The following is a 19,102-nucleotide window of genomic DNA, read 5'->3' on the forward strand; positions in this document are numbered from 1 at the left end:
CTTTCATAACGTATTTTGTCATTTGCGATGCAATATTGATTTTATTTATAATTTTAAATACACAATTCTTGGTTTTATTCCTTTCGCTTATTTCTTATTTCACATATATCTATTGTGCATGTGGCAATCCTAAAATTGAGCCTAACTCTATAGGCAACCCACCAACGCCTTGTGTAAGTTGGGTTGCCTAGTATTAAATGTTGCTGTCCTAAGACTTTTGAGAGACGCTGTACATCAAGAAACAAAACTCTGTCATTTTAGACAATCACTTGAGTTATATATTTTAGTAAGAATTTGTACAATATTTTTCGAAAAATGCATTTCAAACAAACAAATTTCAAACAAATGAACGAGTACATAAGACTACAATCTCGCTTGCTGCGCTATCGGCTCGACTTCTCGTTTACTTGGCGGTTTCGAACTGCAGTATAGTAGTGCTGTCGTACGAACCGGTCTCCAATCACAGCGCAGAACGGCTATTTTGACAAAATCACTTCAAGTACGGTCTTGCACCTTTCGGACACGGCCTGAAGACGTGAAATGAATGTGCTGGTGTCCTGAAATACATCACAGAGTATTAAAGTTGAAAGTATAAACTCAGACTCGCACAATGCTTTTAGACTGGACGCTTCAGATACTTAGTCAGTACAAGAAATTTCTGAGAGAGATTCAACAATGTCGATAATAAAGTCTTCACTTAGATCAATGGCCAACTTGATCAAGTAAATTAAATCAAGAAGACAGATGGGTAGGCCATGTGGCACGAATGGAAGAGGAAGGAAGAATTTACAGGACTTCTTGGGAAACCTGATGATGAGGGACCTGTAGGAAGGCCAAGACGAAGATGGGAGAATAACTTTGAGATGGACCTAAAGGAAATCGGCAAGGATGGAAAAGATTGGCTTGCCCAGGATAGGGACAGATGGAAGGCTTGTGTTGCTACAGCCATAAACCTTCCGGTTTAAGAAGGTTAGAGAGGGTATGGGACCACCTCAACGCCCTCTATCCGCTCCTGGATAGTGAGTTCTAAGTATGTGTAGGTGAATATTTCTTTCCTTTTGGGTTTCTAATAGAAAGTCTGGAGCTCTGGAGGTATGATCCAGAAATACTTGTTATTTCATCTAAACTGAATGCGTTGGCGGCCATGTAGAGGGGGTTATTGCTATTGCAGTAAAGTTGGACTTGTGTCTGTTGGCAATGCTTCCGGATTAAACAGAAGCAGGGTGGTAAACAAGAGTTTATAATCGCCAGGGGGACAGGCTCAGAATACCCACCTACCGTAGCAACGGCTTCTTCAAAGAGTTTCCTCGAGGCCCGTAAAGAAGTGTGGAGGGCAATTGTGCAGAAACTGTTTGTCACGTCCTCTCCTTTGTTGTTTTAATTACTTTTCCGTTCCTTGTAATTTTTTTCTGAATGTTGTGTGCCTTTAGGTGTTAGATTTTTATTCAGCGTAGTTCAGGTTGCAGAGGCTCGACATTGTCAGGCCCTTCATTTACTAATAAACTAAGACTGCTGAAGTGAACAAAAATTTTCATTATGTGTTTGACGTGCAGTATTCTAATAAACCGTTCCTGAAGCTTGTGGTGTGGTGGTAAGTGAGTAGAAACACTACCATAGCATTGCATTCACCCCTAGTGGTTACAAGATGCCAATACATTGGGATTAGTTTGCTTGACTCTGCTCTTGGAGAGCTTTTTAATATACAGGGTGGTCCAAAGGTATGGAGACACCCGAATAAAAATTGAATGCCGTACTGCTCCGCAAAACTAACAGGGCAGGTTTGTAAAGGGGTGGGGAAAATGTTATAATGCATATGACGATGACGGCCGCCATCTTAAAAACCGCCATCTTGAATTCAACTTCAAAATTTTCAATGGGAATGGGGTGATATGATATATCAAATCAGGCTAGAATTTCACGAGAAATGCAGTGGTGAATGTTTTTTCGGCGTATCTTAAACATGTAAAAAGTTATGAATGAACTATTGTACCAATTTGCTCCTTTTCGAGGTGTCAGAAAAAGAAAACATTAAAATGTCTTTAGCGAGTCAGTAACGCATCGAGATCATACTGACGTCTAGGGAGAGAAGTTCGCATGCCATTGCACATTATTTTAATCACGGATATTTCCGAAGAGTTGAATTTTGTGACTGGTTGTTTCCAGAAATTACAGTGTGATGCTTCCACTGGAATGAAAAGTCATTCACAGTGACGAGGTTAATTTTTATGGTTAATAAACAGAATATTCCAAGCTTTTTATGTGATAAGCCAATTTTGGATATATCAGAGCCGAATGATTAGTGTTGGTACGTTAATACTGGTGTGAGGAACGCCATTGGTTAGTCCATTTTTCATTGGAAGAACTTTAAATGCTCTGGGCTACTTAGATTTGTTAAATGAACAGGTTTTTTCGACCTTGCTTACGGAAGAAGGTACTTTTTACAGAGGTTTTTTTTTTCAACATGACGGAACGCCACAATGCTGTGGGAACGTTGTGAGAAAGTTTCTGTCCAAACGTTCTGTTCTGTATTTTGTTGGACAGGGCAGTTAATTGCTGTAACATACAGCCTGTAAATCAGAGAAAACAATATTATCTGTAATAATTAGGCTTCGGATAGTTATACATTTTGCATATAGCATATGCAAATGCATATTTTCAGTGTCTTCAGGATATATTGCATATTTTGTCTTACAAATGTATAATTCTAATGTTTCTGTTTGAAAATTTGTAGTTTCCTTCCCTTTGGAGCAATTATTATTATTTTTTATTATTATTTCCTTTGGAGCAATTCAGAAACATGATTCAGTATGTGTTCGCGATGAATTCTGGCTACAACCTCCTAATGGACATTTGCTCTATTCACGAAGGGAAACAAAATGTGGACGGTATTCCAAGTGAACTGAACGTTTCCGATTTGTTGAAATTACAACATGCGCCTATTGTTTCTTGTGATGGGGAGAGAGTGTTTTGAGAGTATAAAAGTATTCTCGTGGATAACAGGCATAAGTTTACTTTTGAGCATCCGAAACAACGTAGTTATTAAGTGCAATAGTAACCTTTTCATGTTGAGTAGAATGAGAGACCACTGGTGAAATTCCACCTTCTGCTAATCGTGACATTCAGTGGAGTCAGAAACAGTTAGTGGACTTTTGATAGATACATATACAAAAAAACATAGGTAAAATATGGTCAATTGTCAATAAGGTAAGCCAAACCATATTTTTTACTTATGTAAACAGTGGAATTAATAAATAGTTACAAGCTATGGCTAAATTTTCTGAGTTTGATGTAAATTTTTAAGATTTTTAATGCATATTTTGATCATTTAAAGAGCATATTTGCATTCACATTTAAAGGTTTTTTAGTGCATAACTATCCGAAAATTTCACAATTCGAATTGCACGAACTTTTCCCAGATATCTCAGGGCGGGCAAGTGCCTCTTCTGGCCCCTCCCCTTGCGGGCTCCTGTGCCACTCCCAGTCCTCGTTCTTTAGATCCAGACAAAGGCCATTACAAGTATTGGAGACGGTCCATAGCTTCCTTGTTAAGTTCGCAGATGTTGCAAGTTGGAGAGAATGTTCCTGTAGGTTGATTGTCGAAATGGACAGGCACTGATTTAGGTGATGAGGTTTGTCGAGTCCTTTTGTGGTCGCTAGCAGCAGGAGATTATTCCTGGCGGATTGATTGACGCACCAATTGCGAAAGAGCTGCCTGGCCAGATGGATGTAGTTGGCGCAGGGTTAACATCTGACTGGTGATTGTCGTATCCATTAACCGGCTGATTTGTGTTCACGGGCACATCCCTATGAGCGACACGTGTGTGTTTCTTCGTAACAGAAGCTCAGTGAGGAAGGTCATGTCTGTTGTGTCTCCAAAGCAGTTACTGTTTCTGCGTTGAGGATGGTATCGAGATTTGGAATGGCCAAATCCGGATATCGGATATTTTTCTATCCGGATTTCAAATATCAACATATAGGATATTCTGATTCGAATTATCCGAATTTAGGAATTGTACGGATTATCCTGATATCCGAATTGTTCAAATATCAAATATCTCTTATTCGGATTATCCTAAATTCCAGGATGTTTTGATTATCCGAATGTTTGCATGACACTTTTATCGTTTATCAGTTTTACCAGCTGTCCATATATTTTTTATTCACCATTTTCGTATTTCACTGTAACGATTTTATAATAATCCTTCATTAAATCTGTTCTATCCGGATATTCGGATTATCCAGATATCCAAATTATCCGGATATTCGTATTATCCAGATATCCAAATTATCCTAATATTCGTATTACCCAGATATCCAAATTATCCGGATATTCGTATTATCCAGATATCTAAATTATCTGGATATTCGGATTACCCAGATATCCAAATTATCCTAATATTCGTATTATCCAGATATCCAAATTATCTGGATATATGTATTATCCAGATATCCAAATTATCCGGATATTCGGATTATCCAGATATCCAAATTATCCGGATATTCGGATTATCCAGATATCCAAATTATCCGGATATTAGGATTATACAGATATCCAAATTATCCGGATTTTCGGATTATCCAAATTATCCGGATATTCGGATTATCCCAATTATCCGGATATTCGGATTATCCAAATTATCCGGAGGTTCGTATTATCCAAATTATCCGGATGTTTGTATTATCCAAATTATCCGGATATTCGTATAATCTAAATTATCCGTATATTCGTATAATCCAAATTATCCGGATATTCGTATAATCCAAATTATCCGGATATTCGTATAATCCAAATTATCCGGATATTCGTATTATCCAGATATCCAAATTATCCGGATATTAGGATTATCCAGATATCCAAATTATCCGGATATTAGGATTATACAGATATCCAAATTATCCGGATATTAGGATTATACAGATATCCAAATTATCCGGATATTCGGATTATCCTAATTATCCGGATATTCGTATTATCCAAATTATCCGGATATTCGTATTATCCAAATTATACGGATATTCGTATAATCCAAATTATCCGGATATTCGTATTATCCAAATTATACGGATATTCGTATAATCCAAATTATCCGGATATTCGTATTATCCGGATAATCGGATTATCCGTTGCATCCAAACGGATATCAGATAATTCAAAATCAGAATATCCGTTATCCGAATTTTGTGGCCATCCCTATTCGAGATGAGACTAGCGAGCAAAAATCGAGACCATAACAGACAATTCGAGATTTCTCGAGGCAAGACCGAAACTTTGTTTTGATACTGAAAATTTTAGCTAAATTAAATTTACTTCAATATGAAACATCTTGAGAAGTAGAAAACTATACATAGATAAGTAATATATTGTTTAGTAATCGCAAAATCAGTCCATTCATTATATTGTCCTACAGGAAAAGAGAGGACGAATCCACCCGCGATAGTGGAAGTAGGTAGAAACTTGCACGAAAAGGCGCTATACGTTTGGAAACAGGATTTCGTTTGAACGCGTTCAGTTGTTTTGTTTATTTTCTCGCTCACTTTGTTGTGTTTGTGATTTGCGATGCCCTCTATAACTCTTAACATCCCGTCCTAACGTAATTTGCCGGCGACGTTAATACCTGTGAAACTTCAATGTTCTTTCAGCAGTAGACGATTTGTATGGGAATCTCTTTCCCTCATACGTCGTTCAACCCCTATTTTGTCAGTGAACTCTTCCAATCAGCTCATGCGCATTTACTAAATGCTTTGCGTACTGGCTGCTGAATTTTGGTCCTATTTCTGCCTGCCAATCGTCTTCGAGGTGGCGTGCGCTGGAGCTGGTCGCAATATCAGTTACGATTTGAAGGTTCTAGCAACAACAACGGCTGCTACAAGGAAACGTTGCCAAGTGTTGTTTGATGCCGCGTTTGCGAAAATATAGTTCGAGTCCTGATTCGAATGCCACTGTACTTCAAAGAAAGTTCCGAAAGATTAGTTTCCCTCTGACAACCACGCGGAGCCCAGTAAATCCACCCCTCAAACGTTTCCCACCAATAGCGTCCGTTTTAGAAACAGACAACTCTTGTCAAGTGCACTTGGAGTAAATGAGATGTTGCCAAGTCAGTTTCTTTAGTGATTTCTTAACGTGAGGTTGAGGATATCTTTGCTAGGTTGTGTTAATGTGTTGTGCTACTTTTTTTAAAAATAAAATGTGGAGACCTTGGGAGTGTAACGCCGTCTCAGTTCGTGTAGGGTGTCTAAACACTGCAGGTAAATTTGGAAACAGTGCTTCTCAGAACAACAGGTGCTGGGTCGAAACCAGATACGCGTCCGGTTGGCTATGTCAAAGATACCGAACAGGCGTTCGAATCAGGACTTGAACCGTACAACGAACCAGGCTCCTTCGGCGCTATCCTCCCCGCAGTCATGTGAATGCACTAGTAACAGGTCTCTTCAACAACTCTCGCTTAATAAAACAATAAAAAGAAACTTGTAAATTTTCATGAAAGTAGTGTTACTTACATGCACCTGGCAACCATGTGATACATCAGGAATTTATCAAAATGAGTTATTCTCATTAACATTGACAGCAATTACATATTCGGATGAAGAAACAAACTTATCGCATGGTTGCCAGGTGCATGTAAGTAACACTATTTTCATGAAAATGTCCATGTTTCTTTTTTATTGTTTTCAGTAATTGCATGATGTATACAGTTTCTAAACACACCTTTTGTGACACTGAAACACCAGCAGTGTTGCCAATGCACAATCCTAATTTCTAAGAACAACGATTTTTCTAGTTCCCCCTTAAAGACTCCTCACCGATTGGCTATCGGTAGAAATGAACATTTATTTTTTCACTGCCATAGATGCGGAGCTAATCCACCTAACCAAACTGCAAATTACCGGCGGCATGTCCGTACATGTGCGTTATGTGCCATTTTTCATGCTTTGTCAAAAATTTCATTTACACTTCCCATTACGTCTGGCAACACTGCGTGGACACTAATAAAATCCAATCATTGTTCCCCGGTTTAAAAATATATTTATGAACAAGACTTCAATTTGGTATAAGGTTTACTCTGTATATGTGTACCACTTCCGGTTCAAAAGTTGTACACTTCGCAACATCTTATTTGACCGCCTCGAAAGAACTTAGCAACATTGCACTTCGGCTCCAGGTGAAAGTAGCCAACTTTGAGTAGGTCCTTCCACTAGACGAAAAACGCTGCGGTTAGAGGTTTTCAATTTAACACTTTCCATGAACTTAGAAACTATAAACCGCTATTATAATACACAATCAAACAGAAATAATAAATTGGAAAAAGAACCTTGAGGGATATTTACGATTCTGCGTGCTCGACTTGAAATTTGGGGGGTTTGAAACACTGAATAGTTTTTCTCCACCTGGAGGAAATTGCCATCAAGTTTGTCCAGAAAGAAGCAAATTTGTGAGTAGTTTATGCGACATTTTATTTACAATACCTTGCATAATACCTAACATTTCTCAAAAACATATATTTTACACGACTTGTCGAGAAAATGTGCTTGAAACACAGGAAGGTGGGAGTCTTCATAAACGTCAACATGTTTTTAAGGGTGCAACGTCATTCAGTTAAAGTAGAGCAGTTGGTTAGGCGCTGCTATCCTTATTTTTCGTCAAGCGTGAAAGGTCGCGGGTTCAAATCCCACCCTCTCCTCTTTCTTTTTTTAAATTCCTTTTTTGTTTACTGAACAGTAAATATTTAAGAAATGAATCCGATGCACACTTGAGGGACATATTTTCCCTTAGAAGTTGGAGATTTCCAGGATTTAAAGTTAAAACTTTTCTTTTTAGTTATTATTCATATGTTGTGTTAACACACACATCATGATTAATTCACAAATCACATATATGTATTCAGGATCCAAAATGTAATGTTATTTAAGTTATGTATTGTTTGTTCTTCACTGTCACCTAAAATATTGATTATTTGATTTCGGTATACTAAAAAAAGATATACAGTTATGTTGAATAGTGATGTAGTGCATTACTGTAACAAAGGGGAGCGTTTAATGAGTTCAAATTGCTAAGATTGGTAATTTTATGTCCGTTCCTCGTAATGACTGTTGTCAATCCCCTCACCACCATCTTGCCATGCGCCTAAAACGAATAGTAAATCGCTAATTAACATAAGTAAATTGTTATTGCGACGAAGGCCGATTCGATAAGAAACTACTAATAAGTATTTATATAGTGAGTGACAAACAAAAAAAAAAAATTCAAAACCTCATAATGATCGTTAATTCCTAACTGCTTTGAATCTAAAATGTTTGTCTTCTTTGAACAGAAAGTACGAGTGTCAGATATAACAAACTTTCCGCACTAACTTTGCAATATTTGAAACCACCATTACAGATTTAGCTCTATGTAACTTGATTCTGCGCATTTCACGTGGCATGTAACTTCCTCCTAACATCGAAATAACTTCCTCCAACTATTTCCTTTCCTCTCGTGAAATACAGAGACCAATGTTAACTTCTTAGCACGGTGGATAAACTTGACATCCAACGATAAACTCCTGAAAAAAATCCTGCCTAGGTGGAGAATCGAACCTACGACCTCCCTCGTGAAAATCAAGCACGCTACCTCTTCTCTAGATAGCTCATGTTAAAATTTGCTACCAGTTTGAAGAAACCAATTCACACATAATGTCATATCTATAATTTCCTCATGGCAATTTTCATGAGGAAACGAATTCAGATAAAATCGAGAAACGCTGCAAGGGAAAAATGATGAACATGTCTATCGGCGTTTTGTCATATTTTGTAAATTGTGTAAAAATTCCGTGTTTTGAACAAGCAATCGTTTAGTTGCGAAGTATTTTGTTGTTTGTTTAAAGTAGGAGAGCGAAAAGGAGTCATTTGAACCAGACCCCGTTTGACAAGAAACTTCAGCTTTTTTCCAAAGACTGTATGAAATGAGAGAGGAAAGGGATATTCAACGTATGAAATATAAAATATGTGTGAAATTAAAACAATGGAAACCTTGAAAGATAATACTAACGAACTTCAAACTATGAAAAACATATTTTCGTGGTGGAAAACTCCAAGTCATTTTCGAAATATGAACTTGATTTTTTTCTGTATTATAAAGTGGAGGTATGGAACGATACGATCCCTCAGCAAGAAAATTTTAAGTAAGCAACCTCCAACTTTTTCAATGGTCATAATTACTAATTAGGATCCGTAAGTTGATGAAAAATCAACTTTTTTCTGACCCTTAAAAACAATGCTAAACCTGATATAATGTCCGTTTCTCTTCAGTTTCGAATCCGGCTCTGGTCGGAATTTATTCGGCCTACGTATAGGGCCGGTGGCAACCCACCATCGTGAGGAAATTGGGAAGCTTCGAGTGAGTGAGCGTAACCTGGTCAAGAAGACCTACAATAATGGCTGAGGGTTCGTCGGGCCGATCACCCGTCACCCAATACAGGTGACCAACAGTCGGTAGGTAAGCCAAGGCCCTTCAAAGGGCTGTAGCGCTGTGGGTTTAGTTTTAGTTTAGTTCCCTTCAGTTAGAGCCGGAAAACACTTTCTATTTTACATTTTTTTTTTTTTTTTTTTTTTGCATTTTCGGCCTTTTTTGGCTTTTAGTTTATTTGTCAGTATTTTTAAAAGTTTTTGTTGCATTTTTACTTATTTTTGAGGTTTATTTTTCTCCTTCCCTGTTGTTTCGTGCATTTTAAATGCATTTACTAGTAAAACCTACACATTTAGATTTCTTGACGTGGTCCTTTTAGCAAATTCACCATGAATCGAAAATACGGTCAATGGAAAAGCATAATATTATTCTTAACTGAAATGTTTGGCAATAGATTAAAATACTTTGTGTGACGATCTACTTTGAGGGTTTTTTTTCTGGACACTATTATCGCTTTAATCTGTAGTTTTAAAGTAAAATTAGTCACAATATTAAATGCAATTACACTCTGGTGTACGCGAAGCAGAACTGTATTTTCGGATGCTGGCCGACTATATTATCATAGAAAAAAGCCCACTCTGAAAGGAGATGAATTGATTGATTTCGTGTTTTAAGTCAACGTTATACATAGTAAGGCTAATCGGGACTGGACCTACAGTTTAAAGTGGAATCCGAACCGAGTGCATAAAATAACGTGAACCGTGTGGTGTAGGGGTATCGTTTGCTTATGGAATGCAAGGTCATGGGTTCAAACCTACTTCCTTGCAAAATCTTTTTCGGGAAGTAAACGGTTTTGGACGAGAATGCTTATCTACGTTTCTTGGATATTTCCGTTGATATTTATGCGATTTATGTCCAGCATTTCCGGATGCAGAAAGTTGACATGTAAGTTCTTAATATGTGTTAGCTTATAACAGCTGAATGAAAGGAAAAGTATTTCCTAAAATCCTGCCAATCACTGAAAGATTTAAAACATTAGTAGAAGCATTACTTGAGGCATGCACAGTGGCGACGATTATGGAGTGTGGAGGGGCAGATGACCCCGCACTATGCTTAACATTATCTACTAAGGGAAAGAAACTGTCCTTGCCCTCCCCCCTCCCCCCACCTTGCCCCATCAGTTTTGAAACCCATTCGCCGCCACTGAGCATGCATCGCATAAATATTTACAGTAATATCATATAATATTACATTACGTTATTAAAACACTTCGTACTCGGCAAATAAAAAGGAAAAAGTAATAAGGAAAGGGTGGGATTTGAACCTACGATGTTTCGATCTTGACGAAAACAATAAAAAAACGAAAGTGCTATTATCTAACCAACTACTCCAGGAGATTGCTAACAAAGTTCAGTAAAGCACGTTAATCTCAGTTGAAGCAACATTGTGCCGGAGTTTCGAACCATTTTTCGCCAAGAACCAAGGAAAATACACACTTTGCAGAATCTTTTGGTGTTGTGCAAGGTATCTTTACTAAACATTTCGCATAAAATCATCATAAATTTGCCTTCTTGCATTCAAATCTGACCGCAATTCTTTCCAGGTGGATGAGAACCTGTTCAGTGTTTCACAATGCACATAAATTTCCCTATTTTCAAATTCAGAACGAAGAATCTTGAAATATTTTCAACATTCGTATTTCTACTTAACATTTTTTGTCTACTCATATATTTTATTACTGCTTTAGGGTATCTCTACTTTATGGAATGTGAAAGAATGAAAAAAAAATCACAAGAGCGTTTTCATTCAGGAAGAAGAAATGTCGCAAAGATGGCTACTCTTAGTTGGCTCTGAAGCGCTATGCTGCCAAATTTACGAATTCCGGACTTTGAAATTTTTCAGGACGGTCAAATAAGATGTTGCGAAGTGTACTATCCCCAACTCCGGGGTGCGTTGTAAATGGAACACCCGATACAATGAAGGGGGAAACTATACGCTTGCAGTAGGTTTTGCCAACATGTCTCATATTCGTGTCTGTTTTGTGCGACGAGTGGTGTTCAGAACCTTGCGACACGAAAGTAAACGATGTCCGCCAAACACCAGATTACTGATTCATCGCTTTCCAGCCGCCCTTTCAAGTGGCGTCTGTAAGGCCTGCTTTAGACGAAAGCATTTACCTTAGTATTTTTCTTAACATTTATGACATGACCAAAACGCTACCGTGTAAATTTAAAAAATCTTATTACATTTCATTGATTTGGTGTTCATAGGCGCCGACTCCATGGGGCTTGGGGGGGCTCGAGCCCCCCCAATGTCAATGATGTGGGGGCAGAGCCCCTCAAATAATTTTGCTTAAGAGGATGTAATGTATTATTTTGCTTCTCTGGTAAAGTTTACTCTGAATTGTGCCACATGAACTTAACTTTAAATACACATTTGAAATGTTCTAGACCATCAAATTTGGGGGGCTGAGACCGCTAAACCATCAAATTTGGAGGGGCTATGAACGGAGACAGAAAAACACATGACTTATTACTATGTATTACTAAGTATATAATTATGAGTATTGTTAACATTTTTACTAAAAAGAGTTTCTAAATAACGAGGTGACATGACAATTATACCAGTATGTTGTTTAGTGAATTCTGGATAATTTGAGGTCGTAAACACGACTTTCAGGCAATATTGATATGTACGATATTTAGTTATCCTCGAAATCTCTTCCTCTAGTCCAAAGAATAAAGGGGAAAATAATTCTAAAGTATTTGAGTTTATTTAACACTGGCTTGCAGTAAAGTACGCAAGGAAAGCTTATGAAAAGTCTGTATTGCGAAAGCGGGAACGGCTATGATCAAAGGCATTATTGCTAAAGCACGGCGTGCTATGTGTTTATTTATTATTGCAAAATTAAATTTAAAAAGTAAAATATTGTAGCAAGAACAAAAAAGTAAAACTATTTGCCTGCGATTTGTGTTAGCATTTATGTAAATAATTAAATAAAACTGTTAAATATTGTAAATATTCGATATTTCTATGGATATGTCAACACTAAAGTTCTTTGCACCCGTCACATGCCCTTTCTTTACAAGTCTGTTGCGGACATTAAAACACACCCATGCCCTCGCCGGGACTCGAACCAGAGACCTCCGGATCAAAGCGAGTTGAGCCGACCACCCAACACGCTCGGCTACCAAGACCGGCAAAAACTCTTATATTGGCCTCTTAATGTAAATACATAGCCTAGTTTTAAATAAAAATGTTAATTGTTATCTAAAAAACAAATGAGCAGACACACGTTTTTTCATGTTACATTTCATTTGCATGAGGAATATAATAGCTGCTTTAAAACTGCTATACGAAGACGTAATTTTTATTTTTAAAAAAGGGAGGGAGTGAGTCATTCATTAATTTATTTCAGTGATCAGACCCCCCCCAATAATTTTGACAAGTCGGCGCCCCTGTTGGTGTTTTAAGTCCACTTTATTCACAGTATGGCTAATCTGGACTGGACCTACAGTTTAAGGTGGGATCCGAACCACTATGCTCCTCCACCCTATATCGAACCCGGGAACCCTTGATTACAAGGCAATGACACAACCACTGCGTCATCGGGGAGGCCACTTGCGGCATTTCAGATTCCATGGCATATTTCATGGCAAGAATCGGTTCTATTTCCGTCGCATAACCAATCAGAAGCGACCTCTAGGTCACGAGTGCAGTTGTAATGGCGACCTAGTGAGATGTAAACAATGTATCACTTCACATTTTTAAAAGCCGATAACTGTTCAACCAAGAGGAATAACGTCTCGTATTAAATGATTTTAGGTACAAATGAATGGCGCTGCTTAAATACATACTTTATAACTTATACAGTATACGTATGGAAGAATATTTTAGTTGTTTCAATTGCGAACACCGTGCACTCACCATAGATGGTGTAATTCAACGTGCCTCTTGTGCTGTATATACGAGGGCTATTTTTTTTCAACCTCCGATAGGGCATGAAATCATAACCACAGTGAATAGCGAAATGGGTTTATTGACAAAAGTTACGTACACGTATAATCTACTTTTCATTGTAATCACCAAGAAAATTCAGACATTTATCCTACCGATGCACCAGCTTTCCAATACACTCTGCAAAGAAAGGTGCCGCCTGTCTGTTGAGCCAGGCCTGCCGAAGCTCCGCATTGGTGTGGAAGCACCGTCCTCCCAAACACTACATCATCGCCGGGAAAAGGTGGGAAGTCACTCGGTGCCAGGTCTGGGTTGTAGAGAGGGTGATTGAAACACTTCCGAGTGGATTCGTTGAAGAAGGTCTTGGGTTGATGCACGAACATGCGGTCGGACATTCTCACGAAGCAAGACAATTCCCGAATACTGCATGCCTCTCCGGCAGACAGCTCATTGTGCGCTGCATTGTGCCCCTCTGCCTGTAGAAATCGTATCACACTACGCACCTCACACTTGGCGGGAGAGTCGTTTGTAGCAGACATCTCTACGCGGCCGTCGCTCAGCTTCAACTGAGGCGTTGGCCTTGGCAGTGCTTCCTAGCGCTTCATGGGCCTCCTGGCGGCACCATCGGAGGTTTGAAAATAATAGCCCTTGTATTATAGATTGAAATCGCAAAAGCTGACCGAAATGTTACTAAAATGCTTCCGTGTAAAGTACCAGGTATCCAAAAAAGTTCGTGCCGCTGGAACGAAAAGTGAAAGTCAAACGGCATGTGTCGGCAATCCTGTCTGGATGACATCAGAAGTTTACATTCCCGGCAATCGTCAGTCAGTGCAGAGTTGGGAGGCGTGTCGGTCGCATAGGCAGCAGGTCTGTAGAAACTACAATCCTGAAGGGAACATGTCAGTGTCAAAGGACGTTTTACGGCCGTGTTTACTGTACGAGTTCAAATTTGGCAGCAATGCTGCAGCCGCTGCTCGAAAGATATGCTCCGCGTTTGGAGAGGCATCAGTGAGTGAGCACACAGCGCGAAAGTGGTTCAGTCGCTTTGCATCGGGCGATGAGAGCCTCCAGAACAAGCCTCGAGCTGGACGCCCCGCCACTATGGACGAAGTACTGCTGAAGGAGATCATCGAGCGCGATCCACAGCAAACGTGCAAAGAACTTGCACAAGGGTTTGGAGTGTCGGAGGAAACCATTCGATTTCTTCTGCACAACCTCGGGAAGTCTTGGAAGCTCAGTAAGTGGGTTCCTCACGTTTTGTCCGAGGAAAACCAACGCCAGCGGCTCACCATTTGCGCATCATTGCTGTCACGCCACAAGAAAGCCCCATTCCTGGACCAGATATTGACATGTGACGAGAAATGGGTGTTATACAGTAACCGCAAAAGAAAACATCGTTGGTCGTCCCCTGGTTGTGTTGCATTGACCCCCAAAGAAAACATTCATCAACAGAAGGTTCTGCTCTGTGTTTGATGGACCAGCGCTGGTGTTGTGCACTTTGAATTGCTAGAGCATGGCAAAACCATCACATACGAGGTGTACTCGTCCCAGTTGCAAAGGGTTGCAGCTGCACTGCGTCCGAAGCAGCCAGCACTAGTCAACAGGAAAGGAGTAATCCTTCTTCAAGATAACGCTAGACCTCATACGGAGAAAGCGACCAAGGAGGTAATCAACACACTTGGTTGGGAAATTTTACCTCTTCCTCCTTATTCCCCGGACATTGCCTCATCTGACTTTCACTTGTTTTTGGCCATGGATAACCATTTGCGTGAGCAACAGTTCCTAAACCGAGATGATGTCACGCAGGTCATAGGACAATTGTTTTGCTCCTAGGGACCAGAACTTTTGCAAATGCGGGATTTATAAGCTTGTATCTCGTTGGGATAATGTAATTGAAGCTGAAGGAGCTTATTTTTCTGAATAAAATACATTTGCCAGAAATTACAGTGTCTTTATGTCTCACTGCAAAATACGGCATGAACTTTTTTTGGATACCTGGTACTATCTGCTAAAAGATTTTTGGAAGCATTTACGTATAATTTATACTAGCAAAAATGTTAAAATATGCTTCCGTGTAAAGCGGTCTTTATAGTGCCATTTGTGAACCCGTTTTGCGTGGTTGCATATACAGTCAGGATAAAACTTCTTTTTACTGAAGTTTCGTAGCGTCGAAAGATTGATCGAGCCACAAAATTTCCCTCTCGGCCCTCCACACCAATCTCGGTTTAAGTAGCCGTTAAAGTAAACGGCATTTGGTTGTAACTTTTGTGGAATGCACAAATCTGTGCAAGGCCATCCGTGCGGTTTGCAACCACAGGAACTCTCATAATCTTCCCTACCCTGATGGAGATTTTTATTACGTGAAATTCCAGCGTTCCAGCGGACGGCGAAGGAAAATTCTTTGGAAATCTTCCATTTTTGAGTTGTTTTGTTCAAAACTAAATGAATTTATGAAGATTCGAGGAAAATTCCCGCCATCCTAAAGCATATCTTTAGTGCGTTTCTGATTTTCTGTACTTCACCACTGCAGTGATATCCCAAATTCACCTCACCCAAATTCACCTCACTTTCTACTCTTATTCATTGTGTTATTGCTACGATATCCAACAGACTTCGGATACATGGAACGATATCTGTTATTATTATCACAAGAACTTGTCGCCGTGCTGAGTGGTACGAGGAACATCCAATCTTGTTGTCTTGCAGATTAACAAGTGAAGGCTGCTGTGTCAGTGGATTCTTAGGTGAGCATTCTCACGCTAAACTGGCCTAGTGATGTGATTTTTTTCTAACTATTACAGCATCCGTTCTGTCTTGGATGGAATATGTGTGCCTATGTTAAAATTATGCGACCAGCATTCAGCCATGAACAATTTTGCTACAGGGCGTACGAAATAAATAACTCTTCCTTCAACAATCATTCGAACAGTTGTTCTCGAATTTATTCGACCTGATCGATTCGGTCGAATTAACCTGGCTGATAACACCTGTTCGAATCATGTCGCCATTAAAGCTACAATTCCTATTGTCAAAAATCAGTAATTTTTATATTTTCTTCCAATCACGTTGCTTGAATCCTTGCATTAGGTAAGGTGAGTGTGCGCACATACCATGAAGGCATATGGGGTGATGTGGAGGTATAGAGTTCCATATATTCTTGATGTCGGCCATAGTTGAGATGGTGTGATCAGCATTACGCCCGGCCGCCTTTATTCGCCAAGGTTGAGCCCAAGTACTCGTTGATAGCAGGCTGGGTGGGCATCAGAGCCGCGCAGAAAATGGTGGAAATATTCCTGATGCAGATCACCTGCCCCGGGATTCGAACCCTGGTCTTCCGCGTGGAAGCCAGATGCTCTACCAACTGAGCATTCTTGTATTATGTAATGTATTTTGTTTTATCGTTATTTTAGCGTCTGGGATGTAGGGTGGGTGCTTGCCTCCATGTCAAATTTTAAATTCAGATTTTTTTTTTTCTAAAGGAGTGGTACGTAGTAGTATGTTGACAAATCCCCGGCTTGTTTCGCCGTACGTTGACAAGTATGAAGAAGTTAAAAGGGTCAACAAGGGTTGGAATGCGGAAATGTAGTAAGAGATGGTCAACGTTGGGAGAGAGAGTGCGTCGGTTGGGACAGAAAGCGGGGAGAAAAACAGGTGAAAGGTTGAGAGCACTAATTCGTTTTGGCAATAGCTCTATACAATGCAGGTAGCCTTAATATTTACACCCTGCACCACTTTGTGATTGCAATAATAAATGTGTCGGCAGGAACTGTATATTTACTAATTTTGATCACACAGAATTAATTTTCATCCCTTGAAGCGACAAAAATGCTACGATTTTAAGACTCGAAACGAGATCGAGACCGAGAACAAGCCAGTCTTCATGAGACCATCTCGTCCCGATATCTTTTGTAGCAAAGAAGTAATGAATGTAAAATCTGCCACATATTTCTTTGTGTGCGGTTTTTTGTCATGGTTGGTTCCATTAGAAATACACTACTGCCTTCACAATTCTACTGCGAGGCACCTCTAGTTATAAAATCCCAGGTCGTTTGATTCGTCTCGTGAAAGTACCAAATGACCTGAGGAGAACCTGTTTCTTTAACCATCCTTATCTGTGTACTCTGTCTTCTACTTGGCTCAACAGCTCATGCGTCAAGGTCATGTTTCCTTTGATAAGATGTTCTCTCTGTACCTTGAGACACTGCTGCACCCTGTGTACTAACCTCACCTCCCCGGACACTCTGAATTCCAAAATAGTTCTGCTCCGATTAAGGCAGGAAACTCGTTATAAACTGCCAGCAAGGTTCGGTATCGGACTAGTCGACAATTTCAATGGAAATAACTCAGCAGAAAAGGAGTTTATGGTGTTGGGTGTGAAGCATGGTCTATTCTCTGTTTTCCGTATGAACGAAGTCAATGTAAACAATGCACGAGGCTGCCGAGAAATCCTATTAGTTATTCCTGTAGCGCGTAGGAATATAGTGTGCGTGACATACCTGCGGGACCTTATATAGTTGCGACCAATATATTCATGGACAAAATAACACCAGAATCAATACACTTCTCATAAGTCACGTGGTTTTGTTTACATTAGCTTTGTTCTTACACAGGAAAAGAATTGGTGGTAATAGACGTTCAGGGCAACCATTCCGCTCATGTGCGAGCCGAAGCGAAAGGTACAGAATCTAACCGAGCGCTCGCTCTTTTGATTTCCTTCAAATCAACTTGCCAATGCCGGCCAACAAATGTCACTTTAAATGCTTTCATTTCATAGTTTTCAGTTTGTGTATACAAGAAAAATACTAATTCACGTGTTCAATTTGCAATCACAATTTGTGAAAATAAAAGCGTATCCAACATTGGAGCAGAGAAAACCCAGGAAATATGCTTTTGGTAAGAATATGAATGATTCATTGTGAAGTTTTTGTTATTTTAATGGTTTGTTATAGTTACTGTTAATAAAATGTGCACTTATAGTCTAGTTATTTAAAGAAGACAGAATTCCTTTTTAAAGTCATGCATTTTCTGTTAATACCTGAATGCAGCTGTGGATATCCCTTCCACCAAATTCGTGCATTTACAGCAGGTACTTGAAGACCTAGAACATGGACAATTGTGTAATATATTTTCTTCTGAATGCAGTTATTGCAAATGCACATCTTAATGGTGCCATGACATCAAACTTCACTGGTATCGTACTTTCGGTTCAGGACGCATGGCCTCGAGTCAGAGCGCATTAACGTGAAAATGTGATATCGACGTGGGCATCTCTGCCAAACTGTAGGTCTAGTCCCGATTAGCCTTACTGTGCATAAAGTGGACTTAAAACACCAACTCAATCATTATGTAGTGTGGCTGTAAAGTATCTAACTGATGGCCGTATTGTTTACGCAGAAAGCGTTTGCGACTGGCTGCGTACCTTGTTTACAGAACGCTGGATGGGGAGACGGGGCCCTGTGGAATGGGAACGACTATCACCTGACCTCAACCCCATGGACGATTTTTGATATCTGAGGTCAATGCTGTGGAAATCTGAACGCTGGATCCTCTCGGTTTGCTCTTTATCCTCACTTGTGAAGAAATTTCAAGGAATCGTGTTGAAATGTTTGAGGAAGTGTGTTGAGACCTGTGGCGGACATGTGGAGCACGTTTTTCATTAAGAAATGTGTTCCATACTGTATGGCCACCCTGTAGATTATTATTTTTCTTTCTGTTTCTCTTTGCGCTTTTCCGAAAGTCCAGAATTCTAGGGCGCTGCCCTCA

The 19,102-nt window shown here is 39.6% G+C and overlaps 2 protein-coding genes across 3 annotated transcripts in view; both read left to right on the top strand.

Moving 5' to 3' along the window:
• Positions 1-19,102, top strand: part of LOC146004690 (monocarboxylate transporter 14-like) — a 262,852-nt gene that overhangs the window by 164,639 nt on the left and 79,111 nt on the right. The window lies entirely within an intron of this gene.
• Positions 14,024-15,172, top strand: LOC146004840 (histone-lysine N-methyltransferase SETMAR-like). The gene is made up of 2 exons (XM_083143863.1): positions 14,024-14,576; positions 14,850-15,172. Exons 1-2 carry the CDS (start codon positions 14,024-14,026, stop codon positions 15,170-15,172), a joined length of 876 nt encoding a protein of 291 aa, XP_082999989.1.

Source organism: Lepisma saccharinum, chromosome 22, assembly GCF_977018435.1.
Source record: "Lepisma saccharinum chromosome 22, izLepSacc3.1, whole genome shotgun sequence".
Lineage (NCBI taxonomy): Eukaryota > Metazoa > Arthropoda > Insecta > Zygentoma > Lepismatidae > Lepisma > Lepisma saccharinum.